The sequence below is a fragment of the Oncorhynchus tshawytscha genome, linkage group LG21 (genome assembly GCF_018296145.1).
Source record: "Oncorhynchus tshawytscha isolate Ot180627B linkage group LG21, Otsh_v2.0, whole genome shotgun sequence".
In the NCBI taxonomy this organism is placed as follows: domain Eukaryota; kingdom Metazoa; phylum Chordata; class Actinopteri; order Salmoniformes; family Salmonidae; genus Oncorhynchus; species Oncorhynchus tshawytscha.
Window position 1 is genome coordinate 30,382,815 of NC_056449.1, and position 11,835 is coordinate 30,394,649.

Below are 11,835 nucleotides of genomic sequence, written 5' to 3' on the forward strand. Positions count from 1 at the left end.
CCACCCACAGGGGAGCCAGGCCCAGCCAATCAGAATGAGTTTTCACCACAAAAAGGGTACAGACAGAAATACACCGCAGTTTCATCAGCTGTCTGGTCTCAGACGATCCCTCAGGTGAAGAATTTTATTTTAATTTTTTATTTAACCTTTATTTAACCAGGTAGGCTAAGTAAGTTTTTCATTTTCGACTGCGACCTGGCCAAGATAAAGCAAAGCAGTGCGACACTGCGACACACAGAGTTACACATGGAATAAACAAACGTACAGTCAATAATACAATAGAAAAATATATATACAGTGTGTGCAAGTGAGGTAAGAGAAGAGGGAGATAAGGCAATAAATAGGTCATAGTGGTGAAGTAATCACAATTTAGCATTAAACACTGGAGTGATAGATGAGCAGAAGATGAATGTGCAAGTAGACTGTTGGGGAATAATCAGAATTAGGTGGTAACATAGGTAAGATATTTTATATTCATCATATGTTTGTAAGTTACTTCTCATCAGAATGTTATTTTTGTATAATACTGTGGCGGGGTTGCAGTATCTGTTCTATGTCAAGACTAAGTTGTTTGGGCTGGAGAGAGGGGAGAGGTCAAGGTGTCATCATGTGTAAACATATCTTTTGCTCCACTGTGTCTGTGTGCCAGTCACTCCCTACTTTTCCCATCAGGGAGAGGAGGATGGCAGTGTCTGGAATCATTCTATGCTCCCTCTTTTGTTGCTCCTATCTTAACCTATAGCCTCACTCTCCTCTCCGTGAGCTTGTCCAGGATTGGTTGTATTTAGAATTGGTTGTATCTAAATGACAATTTGATATATATCATAGGGTGGGGGTAATGTCTTGGTACCATTTTGTACCAAGGACGAAATAAGAGTTTTGTTTAGGAGACCAAACTGGACGATAATTTATAGCCAACTCTGTCTGGCTAGGGGATACTCCTCTCTGAAGTAAAGTTTTTCTTTGTGTAAGTTCCTAAGACCTGTGGTTTGTCATGTCGTCTAGGGGGGGGTGGATCTTTGCTATTAAAGGATCTCAGTTGCAATGTAGAGGGGGCTCTCAGAGAATTCATTGATAGACACTGAATTGATCTGAGAGTCACAGGGTTGTGATAGAGCTCATATAATTAAAGATGGACTTTGATAACTAACTCTGACTTGTGTTGTGGTTTGCTCTCATGATTTGGTAAATAGAGGAAATTTCCACGACAAGACATACTTGGGTACAAAGGAGAAGAAAAAAAGTATGGGGATGAGGTAGTTGGGTGGGCTATTTAAAGACGGGCTGTGAATAGGTGCAATGATCTGTAAGCTGCTCTGACAGCTGATGCTTAAAGTTAGTGAGGGAGATATGAGTCTCCAGCTTCAGTGATTTTTGCAATTCGTTCCAATTCGTTGGCAGCAGAGAACTGGAAGGAAGGTGGCCAAAGTTGGAATTGGCTTTGGGGATTACCAGTGAAATATATCTGCTGGAGCGTGTGCTACGGGTGGGAGTTTCTATGGTGACCAGTGAGCTGCGATAAGGCAGGGCTTTACCTAGCAAAGACTTATAGACGACCTGGAGCCAGTGGGTTTGGCGACGAATATGAAGCGAGGGCCAGCCAACGAGAGCATACACTGCAGTGGTGGGTAGTATATGGGGCTTTGGTGACAAAACAGATGGCACAGTGATAGACTGCATCTAAATTTGCTGAGTAAAGTGATGGAGGCTATTTTGTAAATGACATCACCGAAGTCAAGGATCGGTAGGATAGTCAGTCTTACTAGGGTATGTTTAGCAGCAAGAGTGAAGGAGCCTTTGTTGCAAAATAGGAAGCCGATTGTAGATTTAATTTTGGATTGGAGATGCTTAATGTGAGTCTGGAGGGAGCATTTACAGTCTAACCAGACACCTAGGTATTTGTAGTTGTCCACATATTCATATTTAGAGCCATCTAGAGTCGTGATGCTAGTCGGGCTGGTGGGTGCGGGCAGCGATAGGTTGACAAGAGTCCTAAAATGTAAAAATCAAAATAGCTTAATTCTCTGAAACAATTATATTTATTACGTAGAACCTCCCCCTTTTAGAGGAGATGTTGAACCATTCAGATATTAAAAAATATAGAAAATAAACAATATAGATTAAACCATACAGATATTAAATTATACAGATAAACCTACTAGATATTAAACCTACTAGATATTAAACTATATAGATATTAAACCATATAGATATTAAACTATATAGATATTAAACTATATATATATTAAACCATACAGATATTGTACTGTATAGATGCTAAACCATAAAGATATTAAACCATATAGATATTAACCTATACAGATATTAAACTATATAGATATTAAACTATACAGATAATAAACTATATAGATATTAAACCATACAAATAATACACCATTAGGAATATTAAACTATACAGATATTAAACAATACATATATTAAACCATGTAGATATTAAACCGTATAGAATCTAAACCATTTTTATATTAAACCGTATATATATTAAAACATATAGATTTTAAACTATACAGATATTAAACCGTATAGATATTCAACTATACAGATATTAAACTATATTGAAATTAAACCATATAGATATTAAACCGTATACATATTAAACTATATTGAAATTAAACCATATAGATATTAAACCGTATAGATATTAAACTATATTGAAATTAAACCACATATATATTAAGCTATTCAGCTGTTAAACAACACAGATATTAAACTGTACAGATATTAAACCATATAGATATTAAACTACATTAAACTATATTGAAATTAAACACATATATATTAAGCTATTCAGATATTAAACCATACAGATAATAAACTGTATAGATTTTAAATCATTCAGATATGAAACCTTATAGATATGAAACTATATAGATATTAAACTATACAGATATTTAACCTATAGATATTAAACTGCACAGATATTAATCTACATAGATATTAGACTATATAGATATTAAACTATATAGATATTAAACTATACAGATATTTAACTATACAGATATTTAACTATACAGAATCTAAACTATTTTTTATTTTAAACTGTATATATATTAAACCATACAGATATTAAACTGTATAGATATTAAACTATATTGAAATTAAAACTTATGGATATCAAACCATATAGATAGTAAACTATATAGATATTAAACCATATAGATATTAATCTTTATAGATATTAAACCATATAGATATTAAACTATAGAGATATTTTTTAATGTAAAAAAATATATATATTGAATAATCGAAACATACAATATACTTGCAGTGAAGCCACTCAACAACTACACCATACCAGTCATCCAACAGACTCTCATTCAGAGCGACACACAGTAGCATCCAGGGTCAATGCCCGGGCCAAAAAACGTGAACCCGAACCCTCCAAGATCCCCCCTACAGTTCCCCAATAGCTGTCCCTCAACCATTCAAGACCCCTCCCACAGTCCCCCCCAGGAATAAAAATAAAAATAAAAAATACAATTAATTCCTTTCCCCACCCACAAGAACCCCCCCAAATCACCAACAACCAAGATAATTAACTAAAGAGAAAAAAGGAAAAGACAGAAGAAAACAGAAAACAGAAAACAACCATGCAAAAAAAATTCAAATTAAAACAAAGGACATCATGGACAACTAATATCATGACAGCAATTCCAACGGTATATGTTTGTGTGCATGTCTGGTGCTATTACATGTATGTGTGTGTTCTTGTATGTATTTATTTGAATGAGAGTTTTTGTGCATATGCATGTGTACAAACACCTGCACGGCATCAGCCTCAGGCAAACCGGCATTAGTTGTTAAAACACTGCCACTTAGTGTCATTCAAATGTACTTTTTATTACGTTTTATTTGTACTTTTTTAAAATTATTTTTTAAACTTTTATCTTTGACCATCATTCTATCCCCGCACAGCAACTCCACTTCCACATCCCAACCCTCAGCTTACCTCCTATCTCTGCTGGCCACCAACTTCGGGTTTCTGTGCAACACATAACTTTCAACTATGCTGTGATGGTTTCATGTACAATTTCAATCTATCTAATCAAATAGAATCCACAGATTGCGAGTTGAAGATAAATACTTTTACAAAGAGTATTAGTATATTTGTAATTGACTGACCTGGTCTTTCCAGATCTCCTAACAGTACTATTTCTAGGGTCATTTTTAGATCAATGTTATGCATTTTCAGCCATTCCTGAACCTGAGACCAGAAACAGGCTACCTGAATGGTCCATTGATTGTATCCTCACAACAAAATCTGCAGAGCTTCGATGATTTTATACCCCAAATATTCAACATTTTGTTGGTGGCAAGAATTCTATATAATCATTTTAGCTGAAAAGCACTATTTTGCAATCTGTGTGGCACAGTTGTCAACATCCTGGTCCTCAAATGAAACTGGTATACTTCCTATTTATGCTATTTTTATTCCTCCACCAGTTTTGATCCTTTATATTGGGCAGACAGACCAGTTTCCTACCTCTTCCCGCTGCCACCTGCCTCCTCCATTTTTGGGGTAATGCTGTAATCAATTGGTTGTGCTCTTGGATTGAACAGACCTTCCCGTACAATTCTGAAAACTTCATGAAGGACATAACTCTACCATTCCAATTTACAATATAATTTAAGAACAAAATACCCTTTTCAAACATCTTTCCCATAAATACAGGTATTTTATCAACCAGCACATTTGAGTTCAGCCATAATATTTGTTCTATCTTTTCAGGGGGATGAAATTGAAATTGTAGCCAGCTCTGCAATGCTTGTTAGGAAAAGAGAAATACTTTGAAAAAAGTATCATTTTCAATTAATCGAAAATGAGACATGGCTATCTGCACAAAGGCAAAAGGGCAATTTTTAAACAACGGACAAGCTTTTTTTAGTAATCTACTTGAGCACCATTTAGGGTTCAAATAAAACTTTTGAATAAGTGAAGCTTTCAGAGAGAAGTTCTTTGATATTTAATCATCTCAACCCACCCAATACACATTCATTATATAGATAGGCACGTTTTATTTTGTATGGTTTAGTGTCCCAGATAAAGCTAAATATTTTTTGCTCATATGATTTGAATAACAAATCATCAGGAGTAGGCAGCACCATAAGAAAGTGAGTAAACTGAGATATGACTAAGGAGTTAATCAGGGCAATTTTTCAATAAATAGACAGGTATTTACCTCTCCATGGTTGCAGGATCTTGTCTATTTTTACAAGTTTTCTATTGAAATTCATTGTGGAGAGCTTATTTATATATTTTGTGATATGAATACCGAATACGTCTACTTCACCATCAGCCCATTTTATAGGTAAACGGCAGGGTAATGTAAAAGTTGTATTTTTTAAGGATCCAATACATAATATTGTACACTTATCATAATTAGGTTCTAGTCCAGAGAGTACAGAAAAGTTATCTAGACCTTCAATGAGACATTGCAGGGATCTAGCTTGCGGACGTAATATAAAAACTTGAGTCATCGGCATACATGGACACCTTTGTTTTTACGCCTTGTATTTCTAATCCTCTAATGTTGTTATTGGATCTGATTTTCATAGCTAGCATTTCGAGGGCATAACGAATAGACATGGTGACAGCGGACACCCCTGTTTAACTCCTCTTAGGTAGCCATTATTTACTATTTTATGCCTGGGGTTGCTATACATTATTTGTACCCATTTTATAACAGAATTACCTAAATTGAAATAATCCTGGCATTTATACATAAAATCCAGTCAAATGCCTTTTTAAAATCCGCTATAAATGCCATTCCTGGCTTCATAGATGTTTCACAATGTTCTATTATTTCTAGAAGTTGTCGTATATTTTCTCCAATGTATCATCCATGAAAAAAACCTGTCTGCTCAGGATGAACAATACATGGTAAATCCCTTATAATTCTGAGTGCTATGCATTTTGCTAGTACTTTTGCATCACAACATTGAGGTGTAAGGGGCCTCCATTTTGTTTTAGATAGACTTGGTGTTTATATTTACCATCTGGGTCTTGTTTTAATAATAGAGACCTTCCTGCAGAGTACCTGACAGACTACCATTTATATAGGAGTAGTGAAAACACTCTAACAATGGAGCTTTTAGTATATCAAAAAATAATTGATATACCTCTACTAGTATACTATCAAGCCCTGGGGTTTTTCCAGACTGAAAGGATTTAATAGCCCCAAAAAGTTCTTCCTCTGTAATTTGGCCTTTGCACTGATCTTTCTGTACATTTGTTATTTTTCCATTTTTTATATTATTTGGAAAGAATTCCTTACCATAATCTTCATTCAGTGGGAAAGGATGATTCAAGAAGAATTTTGTGCATTTTTTTCCATATTCCATCCAGTTTGCATTATTTTTGTAATAGATTATATTAGATCGTTCTTGAATAAGGTCCTCAAGTTCCTTTTTCACTCTAGCCAGAAACTACTTTTTTATCATTGATGAATATTGAATTGAATGACCCTTGAAGGTACATGTAAAGGTATCCCAGACAATAAGGGGATTTGCTGAACCTATATTATACTGGAAAATTCAGTTATAAATTATTTTGTCTTAGTTAAAAATAAACTTTAACAGTAAACCTTGATTAAATGTCCAATATCCCCATCCATGTGTAAAATCTATAAGAGTTATGTGAATGCCAATTAGATGATGATCCGATCGCATTCTGCCTCCTACTAAAACATTTTTACCCTTTGATGCAAGAGAGAAAGAGACAAGAAAGTAGTCAAGATGACTAGTTTGAGTAAGTCTCCTCCATGTATATCTCACTAGGTTGGGGTTTTTTAGTCTCCAAATATCCACTATTTCTAATATTTGTGATTTCCTAAAGAGCACGGTGATGATAGTTTGTAGAGTGATTACCTTTACGGTCCATGGGTGGCAGGTAGCCTAGTGGTTTGAGCGTTGGACTAGTAACCGAAAGGTTGCAGAATCAAATCCCAGAGCTGACAAGGTAAAAATCTGCCGTCCTGCCCCTGAACAAGGCAGTTAACCCACTGTTCCTAGGCCGTCATTGATAAAACAAAAATGTTCTTAACTGACTTGTTAAATAAAGGTTAAATAAAACACTGTGTTACAGTCTCCTACCATAATAATTAGATAATTTGTTGCCTGTAAGTTCAATAAATTGGTATAAATATTTTCGAAGAACTGTGGATCATCCTGATTTGGACCATATAGAGCCAAATCTCTTTTTCATCCTCTTTCATATTCAAAAGGATCCACCTTCCTAGCGAATCATTCCTGACTATTTGCACATTCAGATCGAAATTTTTGTTAATTAATATCATCACACCCTTTGACAGAAAAATATTTCACCACCCCCTTTGCTTTTTCCCCGCAACTTCATATATGTAGAGTGAGTTTCCTGAAAACAGTATATGTTATATTCCTTTTCTTTTAGCCATGTAAAGACTGATTTTATTTTTTTAATAATCTGCTAAACTGTTACAATTATAACCGGCTATACTTATTTCACCCCTTACCATAACTAGATAACTAGATACTATTCTCAGTCTAAATTGACCATAATTATAATAAGTTACTGCCATCTATAGAGATATTAAAAATATATAGATATTAAACTATTTAGATATTAAACCATGTAGATATTAAACTATATAGATATGAACATATACAGATATTAAACTATATAGATATAAAACTATATAGATATTAAACTATATAGATATTAAACCATATAGATATTGAACTATACATATATTAAACTATACAGATATTAAACTATATATATATATTAAACCATATAGATATTGAACTATATGGATATTAAACCATATAGATATTACAATATACAGATATTAAAGTATATAGATATTAAACTATACAGATATTAAACCATATAGATATTAACCCATATAGATATTAAACTATATATCTATTAAACTATATAGATATTAACATATACAGATATTATACCATATAGATAATATTAAACTCACAGAGTTGAAGACAGGTTCGTTCCATCTCAGCGTGTTGATCACTTACTCTCTAAACTCTAGTGACTTGTAGCCTGTCTAACCCCCACCCACCTCTCCTCTCTACCCATCTGTACTTCCTCTCTGCTGAGAGGATGTGAAAGATGTGTATGAAAGAAGGAAGGGGCCTAGCGAGAAGAGAGACACAGAGTTAATAAAAGTGTACAACTGAATATCAACACAGGAGGAAAAGATTGACAAAGTGAGTTAAAAGACCAATCTTCATCGTGGTAGCTAGCCAAATTCAAGTCTGTAGCTAGCTAAATTCAATTCAAATCTGAGTTCTCCCCTCACCACAGGCATCCAAAACAACAGGGCTATCCTCCCCCCTGCCTGTCTACAACCACCAGAGCCAAGACCACACTACCATCAGCCTGTTGAGAGATAGGCTGGCTCTGTTAGAGGTATGGGTTACTGAGCTGAAGGAGCAGCCTCCCAGCTACACTACCTCCAGCCCAGACACAGAGCTTCTACAGGACCAGATCAACCAGTGCAGGACCCAGCTGAAGAACTCTGTCCAGGAGCTGAGAGAGAGCCTTACCACAGCGCTTGAGGAGGTAAAGATCACTATGAGGAGAGAGCCTTTCCACAGCTCTGGAGGAGGTAAAGGCCACCATGAAGAGAGAGCCTTACCACAGCTCTGGAGGAGGTAAAGGCCACCATGAGGAGAGAGCCTTACCACAGCTCTGGAGGAGGTAAAGGTCACCATGAGGAGAGAGCCTTACCACAGCTCTGGAGGAGGTAAAGGCCACCACGAGGAGAGAGCTGGTGCAGGTAAAGGAGGAGGAGATGGCAATGGAGTTGTCTGTCATCAAGAGGGTGCTGCAGCACAGAGAACAGACTGTAGAGACTCCCAGAGAGAAGCTGCAGCCCCTCACCACCCCTAACACCCCCACTGACCCACCTTTACCCCCCAAACTGACAACACTTTACCCACATCCCCAGTCAACAAGGAGGCTCACATGGAGACACCTACTACAGAGAGAAGCTGACACACCCCCACACAACCCTTCATGTACACAGGCCCTGTGTACTCCAGCCCCAGACCGTAAACCCGCTACTCTGGTAAAACCCACTGAGGTGGCCATCCTCATTGACTCAAATGGAAATTCATCCAATAAGATAAACTCTTCCCCCAACACAAGGTATGCAAAATATTGTGCCCAAAAACACAGGATGTACTCCACATCCTGTCCCAGCCTGACTTTGGCACACCAGGCCACATCATTATTTACACCGGCACCAACAACCTGCGAGAGGAGCAGGAGAGAGTAGGCAGTCTGGTCAACAGAGTAGCAGAGAGGGCCTCTGAGCGGTTCCCAACTCCCACATCACCATTTCCACTCTGCTGCCCCGCAAAGACTTTCATCCCCGTACCATTCAGAAAGTCAACACTGACATCACCAGAGGGTGTGGCCTACTCCCGAACGTACACGTTGCTCACCATCCAACAATCATCCCAGAGCATCTGCACGACCACTCCCCCCTGAGGAAGCAGACAGTAGGGATGTTTGCCAAGTCTCTAAAGGACATGGCACTTGGGAGACAAACACCCCATGCAGCACTGGACAGAGGACCACCCAGAGACCCCTACCAGACCACTGCACCACAAAGGATCCCGAGGGCCCTTCAACGCCCCACCAGACCCAGCGCACCCCACAGAACCCACCCACCACCCGAGCATCACCACTTCCATCGGCTTAGCCAGACCGGACCGGGCCAAGCCTACTACCCCGCACCAGACCACCACCCCTACCAGACCAGAGAGGAAGCCCCACGGCCCAGAACTGGCCCTCCTCCACTCCACAGGGCCCAACAGCAGGACCAGCGCAGCTACGCAGAGGTTGTCAGAGCACAGGAGAACCCTGTAGGATTAAGTGAGATTAAACAGCTCCTCCAATACATCTGCATTAAACACACACACACACCTATTGTACTAGAATTTACTTGTTCAATGAATAGGAATATTTATATATATACAGGGTTAAGGGTTAAGGCAGTCTTGGAAAATGATGGTGGCCACACAAAATATTGACACTTTGGGCCCAATTTGGACATTTTCACTTAGGGGTGTACTCACTTTTGTTACCAGCGGTATAGACATGAATGTCTGTGTGTTGAGTTATTTTGAGGGGACAGCACGTTTACACTGTTAAACAAGCTGTACACTCACTACTTTACATTGTAGCAAAGTGTCATTTCTTCAGTGTTGTCATATGAAAAGATATACTCAAATATTTACAAATGTGAGGGGTGTACTCACTTTTGTGATATACTGTATAACAGAAAAAAACGTTAGCTGTTATCCTGTTTAACTCACTCTTAACAACTTATTAGTTAGTAGTTACTGTATTTCTGACTGCTGTTCTTTCTTTTTGCAACATGAAATCACTATCAGTTAGCACGTGGAACATTCAGGGCCTAAACTCGTCAATCTTCGGACTGAAGAGTTCAACACACATCTTAAAGATGTTGACGTCATTGTTACGGATACAAGTATCCTGTGTGTGTATCCTGTGTGTGTTTCTTTTCTCTCCTTCTCCCCTCACAGGTGAAAATCATCACTCCCCAATCAGACAACAATCAAACATCAATCAGAAGACACGCCTCCTCCTGAATCCTACCTTATCACAGTTCCTTTCCCTTGGTTTAAAAACCCCATCAGTTGTTTGCTCTAGGGCTCAATCTCTCTGTAAATGCCATGTATGTAGATTTCTGTGTTTCACTCTCTCTTTGTGTCTTAAACCTCTCTTTTGTTTGAGCACCTCCAAATCACTTTGTCATCTCCTGTGAGCATCTTCTGTACTTTGTCAATGGTAGGTTACGGGGGACTCTTTGGGGAGATTCACCGACTGCTCACCTCTTGGCCACAGTACAGTAGCCTATATGATCACAGACATTGACCCTTTCTCTCTCAGCTCATTCACTGTCAAGCTATACTAACACCTCTGTCTGATCACAGCCATATTACGTTGTTCCTCAAAAGAACAGACATGGAATCAACCACACATTCACAGCCCAGTAAGCTGTACAACATCAGAAATTCATACAGAAGGGCCCAAAACAGCATAGAAGAATACCAGAAAGCAACCTGGAACCAAAATATCCAGTCACTCTTAGAAAACTTTCTGGATACCACATTCACTCACAGTAAAGAGGGCATCAATCTGGCAGTACAAAACATCAACTACATATTCAGGCAAATAGCAAAAGAAGCACAATTGAAATTGATAAAAAAATAAACAAAAAAGATCACAGATGGCAACTGGTTTGATGCAGATTTTAAAATTATAAGGAAAAACCTTAGAACACTATCCAACCATAAGCACAGAGACCCAAATAATGAACTGAGAGAGAAAGCACGCAGGGCATTCTACGCCATTAAAAAGATAATTGAAATACCTTATAAAAATGTGTCTAAAACTAATTGAATATGTCATTGAACCAATTGCACTTTATAGCAGCGGGGTGTGGGGTCCACTTACAAAACAGATTTCATCAAATGGGACAAACACCCCATTGAAACCCTGCATGCAGAGTTCTGTAAGATTATCCTACATGTCCAGAGGAAAACTACAAACAATGCATGCAGGGCAGAATTAGGCCAATATCCACTAATAATAAAAACTCAAAAAAGAGCAATTCAGTTTTGGAAACATCTAAAATACAGAGAGCCCTTCTCATATCATTACCAAGCCCTGCAATGCCAAGAGCTGAGCAAAGAAAAGAGTCCCTTCATCCAGCTGGTCCTGGGGCTGAGTTCACAAACCTATTGTACTAACACACTGAAGCCTCAGGACCAGAACATCCA

The 11,835-nt window shown here is 37.9% G+C and overlaps 1 protein-coding gene across 1 annotated transcript in view; it reads right to left on the reverse strand.

Moving 5' to 3' along the window:
* LOC121840378 (Fc receptor-like protein 5) overlaps positions 1-8,030 on the reverse strand; it is a 72,753-nt gene extending 64,723 nt beyond the window's left edge. The window contains exon 1 of the mRNA XM_042303310.1: positions 7,989-8,030. Within this exon, the coding sequence (XP_042159244.1) occupies positions 7,989-8,013 (25 nt within the window). The 5' untranslated portion in view covers positions 8,014-8,030. The remainder of the gene's footprint in view (positions 1-7,988) is intronic.
* Between the last annotated feature and the right edge of the window lie 3,805 nt (positions 8,031-11,835).